The 23,515-nt window shown below is 43.4% G+C and overlaps 1 protein-coding gene across 7 annotated transcripts in view; it reads left to right on the forward strand.

Moving 5' to 3' along the window:
• The first annotated feature begins 370 nt into the window (after positions 1-370).
• The window catches only part of ANO1 (anoctamin 1), a 75,209-nt gene continuing 52,064 nt past the window's right edge, over positions 371-23,515 (forward strand). For all 7 annotated transcript variants that reach the window (XM_032188865.1, XM_032188869.1, XM_032188867.1 and 4 more), the window contains exon 1: positions 371-506. In XM_032188865.1, the coding sequence (XP_032044756.1) occupies positions 449-506 (58 nt within the window). In that variant the 5' untranslated portion in view covers positions 371-448. The remainder of the gene's footprint in view (positions 507-23,515) is intronic.

A 23,515-nucleotide genomic window follows, 5' to 3' on the forward strand; every position in this document is an offset into this window, starting at 1 on the left:
GGCACCGGCAGCACCGCCAGCAGCTGCCGCCGTCGCTCCGGCGCCCGGTGCCCAAGGTCAGGGCGGCAGCGGCGGCCGCTCCGCAGGTAGGCGCGGAGCCCTGCGCGGGCGGAGCGGGGAGGAAGCACAGCGGCGGTGTGAGGCGGGGTGCCGGAGGGCTGGAGGCCGGCCGGAGGGCTGGAGGGCCGGCCGGCTCCCTCCCCGCCGCTCCCACCCCGCGGAGGGCCGCGCCGCGCTCCCGCCGCCCGTATTTAAAGGCGGCCGGGGGGCGCTGCGCCCTGCGGTGCCGCTCGGCGGGGGAGCGAGCCCTGCCCGCAAAAAAGAGAGGGAGGGGGGAGGAAAGGGGGGGAAAAAAAAATAGAGGGAGGAGGAGGAAGAAGAAGAGGAGGGAGCCTGGGAAGTTGAGTTTGGTACCAAGCGGCAGCTGGGCTGCGGGGCTCGGCGGGCGATGGATAAGGATGAGATCCACCTGCGCAGGCTGCCGGCCGCCGCGCCCTGGGGACCACGTAAGTCCGCGGCGGGAACGGGGTGTAGGGAACCCGGGGGGCCGTGGGGAACGGGGCGCCCCGTTGTCCATCTCTCGCCAGCCTTTCGGAGGGGAGCGGGGGTTACAAATCCCGGAGTAACCTCAGCCAAGTAGCAGGGAAGTAAGACAGCTGTCTCCCCGCCCCGACCCCTGAAAGCGTATAACAGCATAAAGTCCCCTTTACCTACATTCATGTAGCAATTAACAGCTCATCTGCCCCGGGATGCCAGTCTAATTATGAAAAACTGCTGGGATGCGAAGTAGATGAGATAAAACCTCGATTTGATGATTGCTCTTAATTCACACTGTGCCGCGGAAGACCGGCAAAGAAAGGTCTTAACCAACTGAAACGGGTCTGTCTCAGGTTGTCAGTAATGTTTTTACAGAACTGGCTAAATCGTGTATCTCTATCATTAACTAATGTGTGCAGCAAAATAAATTATATATATTGGAAAGGGAAAATACATTCCTTGGCTGAGAAGTTACAGAATGTTTAGAGCCAAAGAGCAGATCGTTTAAATGGTAGGGGGTGGGAATTTCCTTGGCTTCCCTCTAGAAATAAATCACAGCTCGGTGTCTGCGTGCATGCATGTGCACCCACATATGCATTTATATAAAATCTTCACGCACACGGACTGTGTATATAAAATCTTCATGTGCATTGGAACACAGATTTTTACAAGCGCTATTTACTGAACACATTTTTCTACTAGTTTAGAGACTATAAAACTAGAACTGAGATGCTAACCAGGAACATGCTGTAACACACTTGATTATCCAGCTGAATTGTATACAAATGAAGTAAATTTAGCATGGCACCATTTATAAATTCCATGCTTTACAATCAAAATTCCAAATCTAACTATTTGCAGCTAAGAATAGCATGGGGAGCCCTTTTCTTTACTCCCTCTTTTTTGGATTCCCATGAAAACCGTTATCCTAGAGTCTACTCATTAAATGGCCAAATATTTAACTGGACTTCAGCCCACTTCTAAAAGAAATGCTGTACACTCATCAAACCGTAGGGTTTCCAGAGTGCTCAGAATGAAAAGAGAACTATTTCTTTAATGTCTGACATGAAACAGCTGGGTTTTGTATCTCTGTACCGGGGACGGGGTTTCTGACTGCCACTGCCTGTCCCATGTTAACTTATTAGTTAAATTAAGGAGTTTGAACTCTTCAAAGCCGACCATAGGGTAGATTCTGAAATTGAGAGCCGGGAAAGCCCAAGGTGCTGAGGTGTTATCGCAGTACATTAAAGGAGGTATCAGCAAGAGGGCTGAAAGATAGAAATGGCACTAGAAAGCTCTACCATTACTCATGGGGCAGGTGGCAATTTATCATGAGGCAATCACGGCGATAGGACAGGAGTCCTGGGAAGTTGTTGGAGTGACGTTTTATCTGCGAGAAACTTTACAGAATGGTTTGCAGTGATATTCTCTATTTAATTTACTGAATCACCTATTAGCAGCACAAACACTGTGTACCAGCTTCGTTAGTAAGTTCAAGGAGCAGTTTTGTTCTCGGAAGCGTGTATTTGTTTTTCTGGTGATAACTTATCCAAAAAAGCTTGTTTGTAAAAGCCATTTATAAGATGAAACTCTTGTCTAATTACATAATGGATCCATGCATTGCAGCATAATCAATTAGCCCCAGCTAGTTCTTGGGCAAATTTTGCATGTATTGCTGGAGAGGCATGTGGACACCCATCCTTGATGTTTTTACATGGTCTTTATACTCAGAAAGCCCTGCTGCAGACAGCTGAGGAAACCTGATGGAATGAGGAGCTGGGGAAAAGCTGGATTCAGTGAGAGGGTGACAGAAGGGAGGAAGGTGAAGGGGAATCTGTAGCCCCCTTACTCCAGATAAATACTTGGAGTTAGCTACAGCCAAAACACTGTTTTGCATTTTGCTAGCAATAATTGGCCACAGTAACCTTGGTACATTATTTTTGGCTCTATTGGTGGCATGAAAGGACAGGTGTGCTTGGATACATCCCTGCCCTATAGACCCAGACATCACTGTTGATGTCTCCCAGCTTATTTGATGCTAGTTCCTTCCTCACATCCTGGGTCAGGGAGTATGTGTGACGATGAAGGGGAAAGGGTCAAAATTGGGGTGAGCTGGGGAAAGGTACTGGCATGCTGGCTGCTGGAAGGGCCACGGACATAGCCTGTCACTTCAGGGAGGGTGCGGAGGCGCTGGGACTGGTGCTCACGACGCAGCGTGGCATCAGCAGGCACATCTTCACTCCCTGCATTTCAGCAGTTAAAAATTCCCCGAGCGAACACTTGACCCCTTTGAAAAACAATGGGATTTTTTATGTAGTCATGCTATTGTCCCAAAAAGTGAAGCATTTTCCTCTTTTTTTTCTTCATGAGACATCACCTCTGAGCAGGGACTTCCAGCACAGCTCCATAGCTTCTCCTATGCATCGCCCAGCTTCCCGTGGTAGCACTGCAGCTATTTCCATTACCAGTGAAAATGATTAAGCATATTAAGCTAATAATTAATCAGAGATGACAAGGGACTAATAACTGTATTGATTTAATTAGGACTTCTTTTCCAGCTCTGTAACTCGCAGTCACGCACATCATTAACTTAATATTTTAATTTGTAGTAATAACTTATTAATTTCTGTGGATGAGTGCAGGCGCTGGGGAGGTCACGCTTGTGTGGTTGGGATGTGCAACGTGGTGCCAAAGTAGGGTGCCAAAACAGAAGGCAGGAGAGTGACCCTGGGAAGTAACAGTGTTTATTGGCATTGAGGAGGGAAAAATGTCCCTTTTGACTTTAATTGTACCCTTTGGCTTTTGGTGATTTTGAGAAAAGGAAATGCTTAGGGATGTGCTGTGGTTGGAAAATCCGGTTTGCTTTAAATTAGCATCACTTTGGGGAGAGGGAAGAGCAGAGGGGACTGGTGGACAGGACAGATTTCAGGACTTTCCTGTGTGAAAAGCTGAGGGGTGCTGAACTTGTTCATCTCTGCCCCCTGTTTTAGTGTTAGTGGGGATGTGCAGCACCCACTGGGGTACACTTGGCATCTTTCACAGTTGGGTCCCCAGCAAGCCACCCTCTGGCCCCTGCCTGGTCCAGGAGGCAGCCCTAAATACCCGGCTGTCCCATGCCACACAGCTTTGTGGGGAGGGTTCCAGAGAGCCTTTGCAGGGGGCTCAGAACTCTGCTCCTGGTACTGAGTCTCCTGTCCATCCGTTCACCATTCTGTCAAAGGGCTGAGCCCTGCATGCTTAAGCTCTGTGTGCTGCAGCGGGGTGAGAAGATCTGGGCAGGCACTGAGAGGCTTCGGAGAAGAGGCTGCTCAAAGCACCCAGCCCCATATTTCGGCATGGCACTGGGAGTCTGGAGCACTTCACTTCACGTAGTTCGGTCACTGTACAAGTGAACCATCAGCCTGGTGAGCTCCGTGAACAGAAGCCACCACTTCTTTTCTTATTTTTTGGGATCACTGTCAGGGATTCTGATAAAGTACCTCTGCATACGCCATAGTGTTTTAGTACATGAGCCCAGTTAGGTGTGAAATAGTTCTGCTTGCTTTCAGAGGTCACAGAGCAATTCCTCTGGAGGGTGCTGGTAAGGGATTATTTGCCTTCCTAACCTCACCCACATTTGCTGCGAGGCTTCACATTACAGCAGGGCTCACAGCTCCCTCGCAGGTAGAGTTGACCCCCAGGAGTGGCAGCACAAGTGAGCAGCTTTGGGGACCGGGCAGCCTGCGTGCCGTGGTGGGACCCCTCACACCGCTAGGCTCAGCGGTGCAAAGTCACCCCGTGCCAGCTGCTGGATCGAAGTCACGGAGCGGGGTGATGTCAGTGGTGGTGTGCAGCTTTTTTACAGTACTTTGAAGAGCAAAAAGGCAGCGGTGCCTCGGTTGTCACCATGAGGTAATTTATGGCCCACGCAGGCCTGTTAGAGACCGCTGACCTGCCCTGCAGGCGCAGGAAGCAAATCTGCCCGCGCTGAGCTGCATTAGTCACAGCCCCCAGCCTGCGTGCTGCCAAGGGAAGCAGATTTGTATTTATTTGGCTTAGCCTTTGGTTTCCTATCTCTCGCCCCTCTATTTCTGAGAGCAGTGCCGCATCCCGGTGGGAGGCAAGCCCGTCCCCGTGCCCCCTCGCCTTCCTCCAGCCGCTATCTGAGGACAGCTGAGCTGTATCTCTGACGGCATCCCTGCTCCTTGCTCACCCCATGTCCTGCTCTGCCACGCCAACTTGCTTTGCTGCCTGTGGTGGCTTGTCCTCAAAGCTGCGCTGCCCCCCCTGCTGCCCCATGTGCCGCTGTTTTCCCTCTTCTTCCAGCTCCCCCAGTTCCTCTCTCGGAGCCTTCTCCTGGCAGTCTGTTCTTCCAGACACTACAAAAACTATTTCCAGACTTGACCCGATGAAAAGATAGCAGTACCGCTAGATCCCATGCCATCTCCTTGCAGTATCTTTGCCTGCTTGTCTTATCTGCATACCTGATTTGTTCTTGGCAGCTCTGCGTCTGTGCTAGAGCCTGTTTGTGCGTTCTTTCTCCTATGAGAGGAATATTAATAATATACTTAATCACTGAATTTGTCCTCTCCGACTGCAGTCCAGAAGACACAACCTCTTTTTTGGTGAACTGGCATGCACCTATGACTTTTTATTCATGATTGTAAGTGTTCTGAGGGAGTTTAAAAATATGAAATCTGTTATGAAAAGGTTAAGTACTTTACAGGCATTAACTGCTCTTTTTACATTTTATAAACTATTTAACTTATATCTTGGCATCAGTGGTTACAAGTTCTATGCTTCTGGTTCCTGGTCCTGCTGTCTCACCTCACCTGCTATTTGTATCCTGCTTAGGGGGAAACTTGATGAGTATACAGAGGAGAAAGAACTTTGTTTTCTAAACACATTGCAAATATTTGTTGCCTCTTGTACATCTTCATTGACGTCAGGTGATGTCCTGCTTGCAGAACAAACTTGGAATATGCAGTAGGCATCCGTGTATTGATAAGGAAGGTTCACCATGGAAAAGTGTCCAGGGAGAGAAAAACACGTTTTACAACACTCAGTTATTTAAAAAAAAAAAAAAAAAAAAGGCTGGCAATTGAATTACGTTTCCAGTGCACATTCAGGATGCATTTTGAAAAAGTAAATAGGGAAACTGAGCAGTTACTGACTTCAGCAACATCCTGGAGGTGAAAGTCATGAACACTGAGTCTTCTGAGCTCACTTGAGAACTCTTCTTTTGAAACATGATGCTGTGGGAGTTCGGTGGTTGCTCTAAAGAAGAGTAACAGGAGCCAAGGTGGAAGTTCTGGGGTGAAGGAAGCATCACTCAAAATTTTAGCTTTTTACTCTTTGGTGTAAAAAAAGTGGCAGAAAGGGGTCCAGTGCAGTGTTAACAATCAAAGAAAAAAACCTGTGCTGTTATTTATGTCTGCTCATTTGTAGTATAGCATCTTGGCTGGCGATGTACCGCAAGATATGTCAATGAGTGTGCTTTGCGATTCTTCCCGGATTTTGGCAGGCAGGGATTCAAAATATGGTATGACTTTATGCTTCTGGTATGATTGCCCAGAAGAAATCTACTGCAGACTGCAAAAGATGGAAGCTTTTATGCAAATACCATTAAATTCATCTTGCTGTTTTGCTGCACTATTGTCTTGAAAAGGTTTTTTAATGATGTATGCATGCTATTTTGGCAACCCAGCAATAGGAGGATAAAGAAGGGTTGTGTGGGCGTACTGCATTTGCTGCTAGGTTTTTTGGAGTCAAGCATCCAGCTCCACATTAAATCATATATTTGTTTTTGTTTAGCATTGGCATGGTCTACTTCTATGGAGAAACTGGCCCAAGGCTCAAGACCTATTCCCTTGTGTTTAATGCTGTTGATGGATGGCATGGGTATAGTAGTATGGGATGTACCAGAGGGTACCAAGATGTATCCAAGGGGAATTAGCAGCTGTGGAGCCACTTGAAGGACAAGATGAACCAGACCATGTCTGAGCAGCCGTACTGTGTGCGGTGGAGGCGCCCATTCCCCAGCCTCGCTAGTGGAAACTACTACATGATTGTCTGTATCCTGTGTTCTCTGGCACTGGCACTGAGCCTGGTCTAAAGAAGGAAAACGTCTTTCTGTGTGTAGTCTGAACACTGGTATGTGGTCAGCGAACCTCATCCAGATGCTTGTATCTTGCTGCATACTTTTGAATGTTCTTTTTTTTTTTGATGAATGGCAAGAACAGGTTTCTAAAAATAAATTAATGGTTTTCCCTTTTTACTTCCTGTGACTTAATATACTTTATTTATCTATATAGCCACTAGTCATCATCGTTCTTCAGCTCACAGGAGTATAAACAGAGATGAGCCTGCGACACAAATGAGGACATGGGGCTGGGTTTCCCAGGTTCCCAGCCAGGTGCAGGAGTTGCAGCTGCAGCCTGGGGATGGAGTGGGCTGGCTCCAGGCTGATGCCGCGGGGCTCTCGCGGGAAGCCTGCAGCAGGGAGGTGAGACACTGCCTGAAGCAATAAAACCCGAGTGAGACTCCAGTTTATTCCCCCAGCACTGCCCCTGCTGTTGATCAGGCCAGCATCCAAACCAATGGTTACTTGTCACTTAATCAGCTTGAGCAACATACTTTACATTTAGACTCCCAGGGCATGTATTCAATTCATCATGCTGCTGATACCGTGTCCCAAACAAATCATACATTTTCATCAAACAGATCTGAAAATCAATTAATGTTATTGGGGTTTTCGGGAAATGATCACCTTTCTGTGGTGATTGCCTACTAAAACTGAAGGCTGCTCTGTGCTATAGTAACATAACACAGTAATTCTGTTTACTTGTGAGAAATTGCAGTATCTCACTACATATATACATGAACACTACTGTATATAAAACATGCTGAGCATCATCTTCCTTCCCAGAACGTACTTCGGTTGTGCCTCTTTTTGTTGCAAAGCAGCACATCTGTATGTTAAATATTTGTTAAATGTTAAAGACACCTTGTGAGGTGTACAGGACAACTTCAATCTGTGCTGTCTTGAAGTTGTGTGTATACACGTAATGCAGTGTGTAGGTATGGCTCGTAGGACTGACATGGTGTCCTGTGCAAGAAGTGCACTTGCTAGCAGGCAGAATAATGCAGGGTGAATGTCAAAATATTCCACTTCTGTGCTCTTTTATCAGAATTACAGGTTGTACAGAGAATGTGAATCTAGTAATCGTTCATTTTCATTTCAAATGATTAAATACATTTAGTTTAGCTCTACTCAAAGTCCATGCAGCATATTGGGATGCAACATTTGACCTTCTATGTAGTAGAAAAGAACATTTATCCTCCTTCACTCCCCTGCTCTCCCCTTCCCCTCCCTCCCATGTATCTTTTCTGATCTTGCCAATACACGCATTTTTGTGTGTTTTGTATGTCTGTATCACTTCTTCTGGGTAGTTTTGCTTCCTTCCCTTCTCTTCTCAGTAACCATGCTTATCTAGCTTCACCCACTGCTGCCCTTGGAGTCGCTGTGGGACTGCTTGCTGAACATGAAAGCTTCTCTGGGGACTGTTATGTGGGATATTGCAAAAGCTTTCTGTGCATCTATCTTAACTGTTAATTAAAAGGACACAAAGCTTCAGAAAACAGCAAGCTTCCCCCTGGATCCATGTTTGCAGTTCCTCTAAGTTAAACCAAAGTGTTTCATAAGAAGACGAGGGTTCTGAGCAGCCTGGTCTATTGGAAGGTGTCCCTGGCCATGGCAGGGGGGTTGGAGCTGGATCACCTTTTGGGTCCCGTCCAGCCCAAACCATTCTGTGATTCTGTCAGTACTGAGTCCAGAGTACACTGCTGCAAGGTCACAAGTTTCTAGGGATATGGGGATCAGAGCAGGGTTGTGTTTGCCAGCTCCTTGAGTCCACAAGTGAACAGTCTGCCAGGGTTTAGCATTGACACTGGTGGGGGCATGGATTTGAAGTGTTATTTTGAAGTGTTTGAAGTGTGTATTTCTCTTTACAATTGCTGTCAATAACCCCTTTGGCAGATAGCTGAGACTGGCTAAAAGGCCAGAGAGAACAGCTTCAGGTACATTATGAGGACATACCTCAACTACAAGGACAACTACCGCAGGCTGGTGTTTCAAATTCAGTCACTTTGTAGAAATATTTCATTCCGCGTGCCCCAAGACACAAGAGTACATTTGGGCTCTCAGAATAGGAACAGATCCTGTTTCTGAACAATTGTGAGGGAGGATGTTCAGCATGTCCTCCTTTAGCTCACATGGTAGGGAAGCCAGGCTGAGAGGCAAAGGCTGCACACAGACACCCTGTCCTAGCACTTTTGTACGTCCTTTAAAAGTGCAGAGTATTTCTTTACCCACTGATCTTAAAGGACTTCGTAACCTTCAGTGAGCCTTTGGGAGAGCCCATTGCCTTCTTTCTCATCACTTTCATTTGCTGTGGCAGAACTTTTGTTATATGCCAGGAAAGAGTATGTTGAATTTAGGGGTTTGGCAGGTAGCAAAAAACAAGAATAGTTATTTTAGTTCACTTGAAATGGACTCATCTAAGAGAAGTAATGCTTGCCCAGGACACAGCCACATGAGTTGTGTGGGTGGGAGTGGGAGAAATGGAGCAGTGTGGGTCTGCGTGGATCAAATGGGATCAGATTGTCCTGGGTGCTCCTGTGCTAAGAACTGGATTTTAGTCTGTTGGGCCGTGCTTGGTCACTCAGCTGTTTGTTCTGTAGGGGGCTGCTGAATGTCAGCCTAGATAAAATAATTTAATTTTTAAACATAGAGTCTAGAGCTTTTCTTCAAGAATGAATGACTAAGAGTCTAAGGTCATTAGTGGCCAGAGAAATCATGCACATTGGTGGCATTCTTACATGGCCGTAATAGCCTGTCTTTTGTGTGCCGCAGTTACAGTATTATTAATTAAATATGAGCAATTTAAGTTTATCTGGCAATATAACTGAGTAGTTGGATAATAACAAAACCCACGTACTGATTACCAATGGAAGCAGAAACAGATTTTAGTTTAGATTTTAAACATCCTGGTATCATACCAGGGGCATAGAAATCAAATCTGAGCCTTTTAAAGCTAATAGTTTCTAAATGGCAGATGAATTAATTTATTTTCTAAACTTTCTCCTTGTAGCATCTTGTTAACAAACTTCCAGTTAAAACAGCAAGACTCATTTCCAAAACAAAATCTTTGTTGTCTTTATAATAGAAATTAATGAAGGCTTTTCCTTTTCTCTTTCTCTTCAGTATGTTTTCTCAGAATAGTTCATAGGGACTATATCCTGCAATTTGCTGTGCCCTCTGGCCCTCATCCAGTGAAGCACTTAAGCATACAAATAGCCCTGGTTTTGGTGGAAAGCAGGCAACTGAAAGACCCTCCTGTGTGTCCTGATGGCATCCGTGCCCCTGGATTTTTGAGGGAAATCTGCATTGTGCTTACCACTCTGCATGGTGTTTTCTCCACCAACCAGTAGCAATATTTTATCATACAGTCCTGCCTCTTCATTCAGTCATCTCTCTAAGGGATTTTAATAATTACTTAGCTGAAGAAAGACATGGGAGATCTTCAAAGGTTGAGCACAGTGAAGCACAGGGCCCCTTGCCTCTCTGGGAGCTTCTCATGAGCTCTGCTCTAGGCCTTAGGGGCTTTGCTGTTCATCTTCATTTTGGAAAGGAGGAGGGGTAGTTGTGGAGTGCAGTATCTCACTTGTTATGGCAGTAAATCTTTAAAGTAAAATCCAGTCGAAGCAGTTCTTGGGAGCTTGCAATTGATTCCAGTCCAGCAATTACTCTGTATTGACTGGCTTGAGCACGCACTCTGTCAGCAGCAAGAGTTTTGTACAGACTCACTTGCGGGAAGCTTTCACATTTTGCAGGTGGAAAATAAATTCAGGGACTATTTCAACCTTTGTGTGAACAACCAATTTATTTTTTTATTTTTTAAAGAAAAGTCATTTAAGTCTCAGGCACTGTGTGAAGGGTGTGCAGAGGCTGTCGTTTAGTAATTGAAGGAGGAAAATAATGATTTCTCATAGCTAGATAATTGCAGAGGAGGGGCCCTTCTCTTGAGTTTGGTATTGCTGTTGGACTAACGTGGGGAGCTAACTTCAGCTTTTAACAGGTTTGATACCGTTGCTCTTCTTACTGCTTTGCACCACATCCTTTTCCCAGCTGCTTTCCTTTTTATTCTTTTTATTTTTAAGATTCCAAAGGGGGAGAAAAGAGGTCACAGAAATGGAGACTGAACTGGGGAAGGAAAGTGTTTCAGATGTCCACAGGCAGGAAATTTGAACTCCTCTGGAACCTGAATGAGTTCTGGAGCAGTCTCGTTATTTTTATATATTTATTTCCCTGTTTGGCTGTTCAGCCTGCTTTTCCCACGTTATCATCAAAGTGGCCCCAGAAGGGACAGTTGTGAAACAGAAACTATCTATGAGTAGAGAAACAAAAACAGAGCTTTTGTTAAGCTACAGATGCCTCGGTTTTAGCAAAAACAAACAACTTTAATTGCTGTAAGTATTTGCAAATGCTGCTGCTCTCCTCCAGAAGTGTTTTAATATGGGGAAAGTGGGGAAAGGCAAGAAGAGATGTCAGGGACTGCTCTGTCTTGTTGAAACTTGGGTTCAGCCAGTGCACTGATGGTGGTTTCTCTCTCTCCCTACTCTCTGCCCTGGCCTGAATGCAGATAGGTTTGTTGCAGTGGAACTAAAAGAAAAAATAGTTTCTTCCCCTGGTTCACATGAACTGCTTTGAACTGGAACAGATGTGGATGTACAGAACTATCTGCTTACAGCAACTGTTCCATTTATAACCACAGATTTTCTATTCAGGTCTCTTTATCATTTTAATTTATTTTGTGTTTCCACATCCTTTTCCACAATAAAATATTCTTAACTAAATGGGTTTTCAGTTCACATCCAAAGCCCTTGCAAGCACTCTTCCTTGTGTGAACTTTCTATGCCAGTGTTATTCTTCCATGACTTTTTGCTCATAATGTTGGCCTCTGGAGGCCAGGTCAAGTTTGGATTTGTGGTATTTGTAAGATGTGGTTGAGATTACTGGTTTGTTACCAGATTAGGATAGAATCTGGAGTCTGATGTAATGGTGATAAAATCTCACAAAAGGTGTTTTTTGTAATATCTAACTTTAATGTGACATTTCCATTAGGTTTCTGCTTTAGGTTTTCTATTAGATTTCTTTTTTTGAGCACAAAAGTGTGCATGCAACCCAGACCAAAATTGTTTCAGTGAGTACAGATAAGAGATTCAAGTTCAACCACAAAAGTTCAGGCAATGGCATTGTTTTCATTTGGTGTTTCTCATGATCTCCTGCTTTGGAGCAAGTTCCTTCACTGTTCGATCTGATTAAGTGTTCAATAATTAATTCCCCATCCATTCCATCAAGTAAGGAGGGGAGCCCTGCAGTTCCCATTCACTGAGACCCAGGAACGTGTCCTGAGATGGAGAAAAACTACATAGCCACGGGCAAAATCAATAGTGAGATTTGGTTAAAACTAAGCGGTAATGCTTCTCAAGTTCTGCACTCAGTGGAGCAGACCATGTGGCCTTTATTACAAAATTAGGGATTCATTTTTTTAGAGTTACTTCAGTTTCTCTGTTCTCTAATTTTCTATGGAAACAACCGGTTGTTTGCATATTGGAGACTGTACGTGTCAAGTTCTTTGTTTTAATTTGACGGTTTCGGCCTTGACGCAGAAAACAAAAATTTCATCAAAGTCGTGGAGGCAGATAGGATTTTAATCTAAACCATATTAAAAGCTAAAACTCTCCACGAGCACAGAGTTTTTTTTCCAGCCATGAACTGAGTTCTGTGCTACCTTGGAGGATGCTGGAGGTTTTTCTTCATAATCTGAAGACACTTTTCTCTTCTGGTTGACTCCATACCAGATGTGAAGCTGAACGGCATGGTCCCATTAAGCAATGTTTTGGTGCTTGGGTACTCTGAGGAGCTGTTGAGAAAGGCAGGGTGTCCTAGGCAGGGTGTCTGTTACAGCAGTGGGTAAGAAGCATGTGGCTTTTGCCTGGTTACCTTTGCAGCACTTGAGTTGCATTAACTTAAACAGAAGCTGATGTGGTGTAGACAGGTTTCTCATGCTCATCTTGCGGTTGCTCAGCCTTGCTCACACTTCACGTGGTTTCTTCCAGTCTCAACTCTCCTTCCATCTATCCTTACGTTTTATTTCTGTTTGCATACAAAAACCTACATGTAATGGGGAGCATGAAGTGGGCGGTAGGCAGACCTGCTAGAGCTGTATTGTCCCCGGCATTTGTCTGCTGGGGACTTGGGAGCTGTGCATGGATGTGGGAATTATCCTCCATCAGTAGTGAAGGGTGTCCTTCTGTGGTCCTCTGATGGCACAGGGCTGCAGGGTCTGGCGGTGGGCCTTCTCGAGAAGAAATGGAGATAAGATCATGGTGATGTTGCATGCTACTCTTGTTTGTTATGTCAAAAGCTATGCGATTTGGTTTGGTCCCATCTGTCCAATAGTTGTAGCTCGCTTTATTTACTTTTTTTCAATTTTCATGTAAAGTCTCTTCTAACAAAAAAAAAAAAATACAGCTCTTCAACTGCATGTATTTTTTTAATCTCTTTGAATGTTTTTGTTTATACAATGTATGGGCATCACATAGAAAACCCCTTCCATATTGCCCTCACAGCAGATCCTTCCTCCTGAAGCATCCTTGTGCCACCCTTTTGCAGCTTTAACGAGAATTAAAACTTCATGGGAGTGTACCCATTCCCCAACCACATCAAAGCTGTGGTTGAAGTCCAGTTTTCAAACAACCCTCAAAGTTGGCCAGGTCTGAATTTTCGGTTTTGATTTGATATGTTATACAGAGACCCTACTTGCAACATTCCGTGAGGGATGAGGAGCAGACACAAAGCTCCCAAAAGCTATTTGCTGTCTGGACTGAGGCAAGATCTTGTTTATCCATTCCTGTAACTTGTCCACATGGGTTGTTTTATCCCCTCTTTCACCAAAGCACCATGTAATTTGTCTGGTTTTAATATTGACCAGTAGTAATTTTTTAATGTGAAGAATGTGCAGTGAAGGAAGACCAGTTTACAATTATTTGATAGATTGGTTCCATTTTTGTTTGCATCTGCTAGTTTTATTGACTCTATTTTTAAGGAAAAATAATTATGTGGAGTCTGGTTTTAGTCGAGGGCTTTTCTGTTTTATGTGAGGAACAAAAACCTGCAGCATCAAAAGAATAAAATTAGGTGGGAAAAAAAGTGTTATTTTCCCTTCAACAAATAAATCAAGTGCTTCCACCATACAAGAACATACAGCAGTGTAACAAGTGTGGGCACTAAGGATAAGCAGACACATCAACAGAGGGAAATCTCTGACAAGTTTTAGGTATGTCACTTGGACATGGGATGTATCTTAGGAGACAGTCTGTCACTTTTATTCCCTAATAACTTTTGACAAGAGACAGATAATACCGCAGAGTTTATTTTAAGGTAGATTGTTTAATTTTGTGTCTGTTCTCTTTCTTTTTCTTTCCTCTGGATATTTTTCCTTTTTCATTAAAACACACATGCACACTAAACAACAAAAAAAACACCCCACCCTGGCTCTGTGAGCTCAGAGGCTGTACAATCTCTGTCTGCAGGAGAGAGATGACATTCCTGACCTGTTCCTGAGGTTCACATAAAGGTTTTCCTTTTCTTGTCCTTTCTCTTTCCTTCTTCGGCCAGTTGAGTGTGGGGGTGAATACCCCTCTGCAGAGCTGTGTGCTGCTGGGGCCAGCTGCAGCCCTCATGCTCCTGTGAGCCCCAAGCCATCCCTGAGCGGTTTTGTCTCAGCTCAGCAGGGTCCCAAACCAAGCGGTTGTTCCACGGTGGACCGGATGCTTAAAAACATAGATTATCCAAAGGGTGCTTGTGAAAAGGAGACTTAAACATTCAAACTGAGTGCGCTGAGTGCAGCCAGCATGTTGCCATCGGCCTGTGTGGGGCTACTCCAGCCCCACACACGGAAAACCCCGAGGGGTGCTGGGTGCCCTCATCCATCGCTTCCCACGGCCTCAGGGCGCCCGGGGGGCAGTGAGTCAGAGGCAGGGCCAGGCAGCTGTGCTGCAGCAGCAGCTCACTGCCCTGCTTGGGTCGAGCACTCAGGACCAGAAGAAACCTAAGAGTCCTCTGGGGACCAACACAGGAATGTAAGGGCCATCCAGAGAGGCTGCACCTGGGAAGAAGGGTTTTGTTTCTTTGTTTTTTTTTTTTTTTTTAAGGTTTTGAAGTAGGTAAATGTGGATGATATTACTCTGTCTCTTCTAGGTTCCCATCTTACACAGACTGATGTGTTATGCATCCATGGCACTGCAGGTAGTTAATTAATACTCACTGAATTTGAAGGGTGCAGAAACTGACGTGTTCCTGCAGGCTGGAGGATCCCCAGATGATGAACTTGGGCCATAACGGTTGTAACTGTAGTGTTTCTGAGCCAGTATATTAATCAAGTGTCTTGGTTCCCATTGTCTGTGGCTTGAGAAGCAGGGCTCTTACCAGCCTCAGCTCACCCTGGCCACGTGGCCAGCCCCGGTGGGTTTGCCTCTCACAGCTCTGCATAGATTATACTCTGTTCTCACCATCCTGGTTGGTCTAGATGACCTTAAAGGTCCCTTCCAACACAAACCATTCCATGATCCTCTTGCAGAAGCAAATGATTGTTTCTGGCTCTGGGACGTGCAGCTTTCTCCTGTCCTCGGGCTTGGTGGCATTATTGCTTTTGACACTAACTTAAATAATATTCTTACAGTTTAAAAGAACTATCCCGTCATTCCTTGCTAGCCACATGTAAAACTTAAACCCAACCAAAAAGTTGGGATAAAAGTAAACAGATGGGTGTGTAACGGGCAATTGCAGAAAGCTCATTTGTTATTTAAGGTAGTTCAAATGACCCAGGAAGGCTGCAAAGGCCTTCTAGCTTGAGCAAGTGCTCTCCATTTGAGCCTATTGATGTTTTACAGCTTCACCAACATGGGGAGACAGGTGTCTTGTCGTCTTCACTTCTACCCCTTCTTTTTGTTTCACAGCTCTCTGTAGTGTCTTCTCTAATAGCCTCCTGTAGTCCAGTTACCCCCATCCAAAAGGTGGATCATGCTACGTGAACATCTAAAACCTGCTGCTGTACTAAACCTTTCCAAAAGCAGCGAGGAGAAGGTCATCGTTGAAACTTGCTTTACAGTGCTTTATGAGGGAAAACTTGTCGACTGTTCACTTTTATTTTTCTAGTGAAGGGAAAAAGTCAAGTAAAGACCTGTCTGCAGCAAGTGTAACTGATAGTCACCAAAGCATGTGTTACAGTTTGGAAATGTCTGTGAGAGGCTGTCACTGAGAACGGGCCTAAAAGGGGAGCCTGAAAGAAAAATTAGAAAGAGGGTGGAATGTTATTAAAGCTATAATTATAAACATAGGAGGCGCCCTGATTTTTTATTTTATTTTATTTTTTCAAACTCCCCAGTGAGCAGGGCTTGCTGCCTGTGAGTCTGCAGCAGGGGATCCAAGAATTGTTTGTTAGGGAAGAGAGGAAGATGCATGTTCTCTCACCAGATTTACACACTGAGATAATGAATTTGGACAATAAGAGTTATAAACTGTAGGATTTTGTAAACCCTCCTGTTAGTGTTTTCCATTGACTGAAGTTGAGTGAAAGCACGCAGGTAATAGAAGGAAACACCAGCTGCCCCTTCGCTGGAAAGTGTTTGACTCCTGACTCGTCCTGAAATGAGAAATCCTTCTCCTACTCCCTGCGTCACATAGCGTGTGAACGTGTTCTGTCATCCAGGATGTGGATGCAAATGTTTTGGAAAGGGCTTTAGAAAAGTATTTCCACCTCTGTTTTCCTTGGTACCAGCTGCTGTTGCACCCTGAAAAGGAATATGAGAGCTGATTCCTTTGCCTCTTAAGGCAAGGGCATGTTAAACCAATGTTTGTGGTGGTATGTGTTCAAATCTCATATGCCACTTGTTTGGGTGGCTTCAGAAACTTTGTGTGTGCAGATTGGCAGAAAGGCTTCACCGAGGTCAAGGGATGGGCCCCAGCAGTCAGGAAGATGTCCCTGTGCCAGGAAAGGGCTTCACACAGACCTGCACTGCATGCGATTGCCACCATCTACATCCTGCCATTGGGGCTGAGAGGCTGGGACCTGTGATGTGACTCGAGTATTCCAGCGTTGGTGCCAATCCTTGCACTTGCACAAACACACCCCTTCTCCAGGAGAAAGCTGGAGGGTGCAGGTGCCTCCATGTGAAGCAGAAGCAGCAGCGGGCTCGCAACGGTCGCTCCATATAATAAAACACTTGGGCAGCACTGGTGTGCAGCAGCTGTTTCGAGAATAACATGATGGAAATGTGTGGGGACGTTTTGGTGGCAGTAAGCCCATGTGTGCTTGCAACTGAGAGTGCCCTATCTCCTCTTTGACACCCCGCCCTGTGCCCTCGTTTCAAATGTCCTTAAGGTTGGCTACATTAAAGAGCGCCGCTGGTTAATTTGCTTTACTTTTACAAGCTGCAGTTTGTGGAGCACGTATGTAATGCAGGGCACGTGAGAAGGCTGGGTCTGCTCATGTCCTGTGCTTGTCCCTCGGGCAGTTACGTGTCCGCTTGGTCTCTGCTCAGCAGTGTAATTAAATACTTTCTTGCGGATGGCTTTTGTGCTCACTTATTTAACTCAGTTGTTGTCTTAGAAAAACTTATGATATCTTTTTAGTTAAGTCAAATGTGACGTTCTGGTGAAGGGTGTTAAAGAATAATTTAGTTGCTAGATGGGAGTATAATAACTTACATTTACAGGATATGTTTAGAGTAGCTCGCATGACTCCAAATTTCTGTCCTTTTGTGTTGTGGTGTTCCTCACCTTTGCTGTTACTGGAACGTGGATGCTTTGGGAACGCTTTTTCAGCTTGGTCCTACAAGTTAGTTGTTAAAGAACCACACCTCTCCAGTCTGAGAGGTCTTCATGTAGCTTCAGCAAGGCAAATGGTCTGCTGAAACATGCCCAGGTTTGTGTTTTCCTTCATGAGGCTAGGTGTGCTTTGTCCTTAATTTTACTTACTTTCAGCTTTTGTATAAGGAAGGCCTTGTGGTCAAGTGGACAGAGCAGGAACCAGCAGTCTCATCTGGGTTGCACCCATGACACAAATTGCACTGAATCAACATGCATCTCAGCCAATCCACGCTGCAAACTGAATGGTTAAGGATGACTTCTGCAGAGTTTTGCATTTGGACTGAGCTTACTTGAAGTGCAAGTGGTTTTAAAGCTGTTTGAACAGGGGGAGTCCTAACTGAAGAGGGCTTTTTTTTTATTTAATCTGTGTTTGTGTTCTGCTCCACCATGTATTTATTTTAAAATCTGGTTGTGCATCAACACATTCTCAATCTGAAATGTAGATCTCGGACTGAGATGTTTTAAATGTTTGAACTGAATCCAGTTTTAAAGTACCACAGTTATCTAAGAAGTACATCGAAATTTCCTTCAGTATTCATTTCTCATTATTATCTGTTCTGTAGTGCTGACTGTTTTTCAGTATAATTAGCCTATGTGTCACTGTAAGTTCTCTTTCTTATCTTGTATCAGATGTGCTGTCATGTTTACAGAGAAGAATATCATCCAGTATCTACGAAGCTAAGTTTTACTATGTCAAAAATGAACTTTTGCCCTGCTTCCATGATTTTAGATGTTGAATCTATGTACTATCAAGTCACACAAAGTACTGGTGCAATTTTATTTGAACATGTGCACATGTGGTTTGCGCTTCTATCATATTCAGCAAAGCACCCAACAAAGAGCTAACAGTAGCTCTACTCTTTTATGTCAAAATTAGGCTGACTGTAGCAGGACAGTTAGTAAAAGATCTGCACTAAAGCCTGCTGATATCGTACTGCCCAGAAAAAAATTAAAAAAAAATCTCTTTGAAAGACCTAATATGAGTATATTTTACAATTCTACGTTTTGTGTTATGTGACTGTGGAGTTTTGGATCTGGTACTAGCAGCCTTACACTTTATATTGTTAAATTGCAGACTTCTTGTTGCTTATATTCCTCCCATGGGTTGGGCTGGGAACCAGACAACTGCAAACTATTCCATCTGGGTAGGAATAATTAGCAGATTAACTAGCAGTTCCTCAGAAAAAGGTTTAGGAGTCACAAACCAAATATAAATCCGCATTTATTTTTTTATTTTTATGGTGGAGGAGATTGAATGATGTAGGCAAGAGATGATATAATTCTTCTGAGGGATGAAAAAGCATCAGCTGGAGTTATGTACACAGTTTGGGGCATCTTTTTGTGAAAAAAGTGTGGATCATACAGCCTAAAGCTGAGAGAAGAGCAGCAAAAAATAAAAAACAAACAAACAAAAAACAACAACAAGAAAATACATCTCAAAAGACAATAGTGCAAGAGCAGCATTTGTCACTGGTTGCACAAACTTCCATTTGGTTTTCTAGGTAGAATTGTTGTATGTAGGGGAATATTCATTATTCTTGTCCTATTCTGAGGTGCTGTATGTTAATGCTGACATTTGTTTGGAACTTGTAGGGAAAAGTCCATGTTACAGGAGGGGAAAGGAAGCAGCGGGAAACCCTGTGTGCACACATGACGGCCTGCATGCCAGCTACTTCAGGAACTCCTAGGTCATCATGTCCAAATCTTTGCTATTTCGGGCAACCACATCACAGAATCCCATTCATAAATTTCTCAAGTACCATTATAAAAATAGTTTGATTTTTTTTTTTTTTTTTTTTGCCTCCATTGCTCTGACTTGAACCTCATGCATGTTTGTGATTCAGAACCTCATCTCTGGACCATCTTTGAGTGTTTTAAACATTACTGTAGCCATACGTGTACTTTATTTGTTCTTCATTTCTCTTTGGCTGCCTGACCATCTGGGGGGGAGGGGGAGGGAAATGAGGGTGATGCATGGAATCCATCTAGATAGTTTTCTAGCTTAACATATACAACTTCTTTCATCATCTTCTGCAAAGACAAGCTTCTCCCTCCATCACTGCCACTCAGTCATTTTTGCATCCATTTAAATTTGAATTTGTGTTTCTGGAATAGGGGTGATGAGAGCTGCAAGCAGTATCCCAGAGGAACACTGCTGTTGCTCTTTCATCTTTAACAGAAATATTTCGTTCAATACAGTGCAAATTGTCATTTGCCTTTTTTTCTGAGCTGTGCCTCACAGAAGGATTAGTTGTGCTGTGATTTACTAACTTATAAGGAAGGAGTCCCAAAGTATCTGCAGTGATAGACAGAGCTTCCATGTGATACCCCTGGAGAAGATTAGGAACAGCCTGTGATTGAGCAGAATCCACATACCACTGTCCTGAGAGCCCTGATGGATTTGTAAAGGAATTAGTCACAGGAAAGATATTTTTGTGGGTGTTCACTGAAACTAAGTCCTGTTGCTTTTGGGTGCTGGGTGACCAGGCAGTGGATGTGCAGTTTGATCACAAAGTGTTAGCCGTGGGTTGTTTTGACAGTGTTTGTATACATGCTATTCTATTCTGAGAGCACTCCTGTGACCACCAGATGTTCTCAACATTGTCTCCCAAGAACAATACAGAGGTGGCTGTGGGAGCAGAGGAGTATTGTGTCGGCAGTCTTACACCATCATGAGGAGTCTCAAGCCATCCAGCAACCTGAAGTTGCTCTTGTGGTAAAACCAATCCCTGCTTGGTTTACAAAGACAAATAGGTTTGGAAGGTTGTCTCCTGGTAGGTGAGAAAGGAGCTGATGTAGCAGGTGAGATTTTCTAGAGACTGAGTAAGAAAAATCTGAATTGGGTTTTGGAGGTGAACATCATAAGGCCGCAGTATAAAGACTCGGAGGATTCACAGCTAATAAACCTCACTTGTTTCAGTAGGGGGAATCACACATCCGTGTTGTGAACAGTAAGTTCAGTTTCTGAGAGGAGGTGTTACTTATAGGAGGTTAGGCAAGAGATCAGATTTAGAAAAATGAAGAACTGCTTGATCATGTATAGCTTATCTCATAAGTGGTTGTATTTCATGCACTCTGAAAAGTTTAAGAAATGCAGTGTCCCAATGGACCTGGGCGCTACCAGTGTGCCTAGTTTGGACCCATTCAGTTCCTGATGAAGCAACAGGGCTCTGCTCTGAAGGGCAGAGTTTTAAGAGGTCATTGCTAGATGGAAATTTTTATTTGCTGAATTGAATCAATATTTTGCAATTTGTAAATTTTACAACTGTTCGATGTGGCTGGATTAATGACATACAAATGGGTATCTGCATGAGAACATCTCCTTCCCTCTCTCTCTCTCCCCTCCCACTCCCCCCCCCCCCCCCCCCCGCCCCATTTTCCTAAGGCATACCTTCACTTTGGTTGTGCTGCTGTGAAGCATTTCCATATTTAAACAGTACTCCAGATTGTTTATTGAAGTGGGTAAGCGATATACCATCCAAACTTCTGGGAATTACACCACAGATTTCCAAAATAAACAGGCATAAGGAGAGAAGCCAAACGGGATACAAGTACTAAAAATCCTCAAGATTAGCAAGATATGCCCCTATCTGTCAAACAAGCAAGTAATTGTTTTGGTATGAAAAACAGCATTTCAGATACAGATTTTTCTATTGTTGGCTGATACTGGTGTTTGGCTTAAATCTTGTTTAAAATATCACAGGATCAGCTTCTAAGAGCCTAAGGCCTGATTAGCAAGTTTAGAGATTATTTTAGGAAGCACTTGATATTTTCTTGTCCAAGGAGATCCTGATAGGGTGCTGTAAGACTTTCTGAATAGACTGGAGTAGGTGCTATGCATCATTTACGCGATGAACATTATGTTCTGCAGTGACAGCATTAGTATGTAGATACATTTGTATGTGAGAGCTAGCACTCCACAGCTTTGGGTCTGGTCAAGTCATTCCTAAATGTAATCTTGTTCCAATTTTCATTAGAATTAGAGCATCTAGCTTTCTATGTAACACAGTTTTGTTGTGGATTTTAAGCCTCTACTATTGCCTCTACTAATCAGGAAGACTTTGTGTTCTCTGAAGTTTCCTTGAATCATCTTGTTGGACAGCATTGTCTGGAGTTGCCTTGTAGTGGCATTTACTGTCCTTCCTGTCTGCGGTCACTAGGGCATCACAGGCAAGAACCAGCCCTGCAGGTAGGCAAGGAATAATGAATATAAATTGTTGATCTGAGTTATAAATACTTCCTGGAAGAATGCAATTAGAGATGAATGATATCAGGAAATAAGTCTTAATTTCATGTAAACAGAAGTCAGCCTCATGTCAAAATTAGGTCAAGAAAATAGACTCTAAAACCTTACACGTGCTGTAATGCTGAAATTTTTCTTCAGGTAAGTATGTGTAGCTATTGATAGAGGTGCAGGCACTGTCCACTGTTTCAGAGCACTGATGTCCTAGATATACATGTATATTGGTGGTAGGCAAAGCTCTTAAATTCCTTCTTCCTCTGTAGAGTGCTGCTCAAGGAGTTTCTTGGAAGGATGTTATTCCTCAGGAAGATCTGACTTAGCTTTCTCTAACCGAGTCCCCTCTGATTTCTACCATGTATGGTCTTTTAGAGGCTACAAAGACAGGGAAATCAGCAGCACACACATTTTGTCCCACACATTGCTGCTGCTTTTTGATTGCTCCTGCATTGGCAGGAAAAGAATTTCCATCACTTGGAGGGTTGTCTTATTTTTCATGGTCTTGGGGGCCAAATGGGCCCATATTCTGGTGTAAAATCTGTATGACTTCTGAGGGCATCTAGTGTGCTTTGGTCTTGAGCTGGGATGAAGAGTGACTGTGAAAATAACAGTTTGTGCTTAACCACTTGGATTTTTTTTTCAACTGCTACAACTGGTTTAAATGTTTTAAATATCATATGACTCCCAAATTAATGCTTTGTGCAATAGCTGATCCAGCGTTATGACACCTGTTCCACTGTAACCACTGTTGCTCTATGCCATCACTTCACAGAATATTAGCCACTAGTAATAAAAAATAGCAACAGTTATGGGTTCCAGAAATCCAAGAGGTTAGTGAAGCAAACAGTTGAAGGACACTACTAGCGAGCTATCTCCATTAGATTTGAAATCAGTTAGAATTGCATCGTGTTCATTTATATTTACTTAGTTGCCCTCTATTCCTTTAAATACCAGTATTTACATAATTAGTGTGGTCAGGGAGAGGAACTTTTTTTTCCTCTTAATCAACAACAAATGCATTTTGGGTTTAAAAGCAGTTACTTCCCAGTCACTTCTACAGAGAATTAATAATTTCATTTAAAAAAATAAAAATTGAATATTCATAAGACTTGAAACCTACCTGGCAAAAATGCATCATGCTTTTTGTAAACTGGTTGAACTTATCAAACAATTTATAGTATGTGTTATTAAAGAGTGATAAAGTTTACAAATAGCAATTTAGAATATATTTTTTTAAAAGTTCACAGAATATTAGGTATGCTAAAGGATAGTTTCCAAATAAAATATTGTTCCAAATATTTTGGTAAAACAAAAACACTTTTTTATAAGGAATATTGTTTTTAAATGTTTCAATGCCTGAAGATAAGCAATATATTAAACTTTAATTATGTTTTATTCCATTGTTTAGTTTTTTTCACTGATCTGATAAACATTTACCAGATAAATGAGCAGAACATTTTCCTTTTCTTAAAAAAAAAAAAAAAAAAAAAAAAAAAAAAAAAAGGCAAGTGAATTGCTTTTCTGTAAACCAAAACAGAAAAACACAATAAAATTGCCTTACGCTTATAAACTTAATCACACATCAGAGGAAAAGAGATTCCTCTTTTAAATTCTATAATGAAACCTTGGCCTTCTACAAATAATAAAGTTACAACATTGCTAATGTCTTTGTCAGGAAATATGAAAACAAATAATGTTTTCTCTCTTTCTCTATATCTGCCTTTATGCCAAATGCCGGCTCTTGGCAGGAGCTGCCATTTCAT

The sequence above is a fragment of the Aythya fuligula genome, chromosome 5 (assembly GCF_009819795.1).
Source record: "Aythya fuligula isolate bAytFul2 chromosome 5, bAytFul2.pri, whole genome shotgun sequence".
In the NCBI taxonomy this organism is placed as follows: domain Eukaryota; kingdom Metazoa; phylum Chordata; class Aves; order Anseriformes; family Anatidae; genus Aythya; species Aythya fuligula.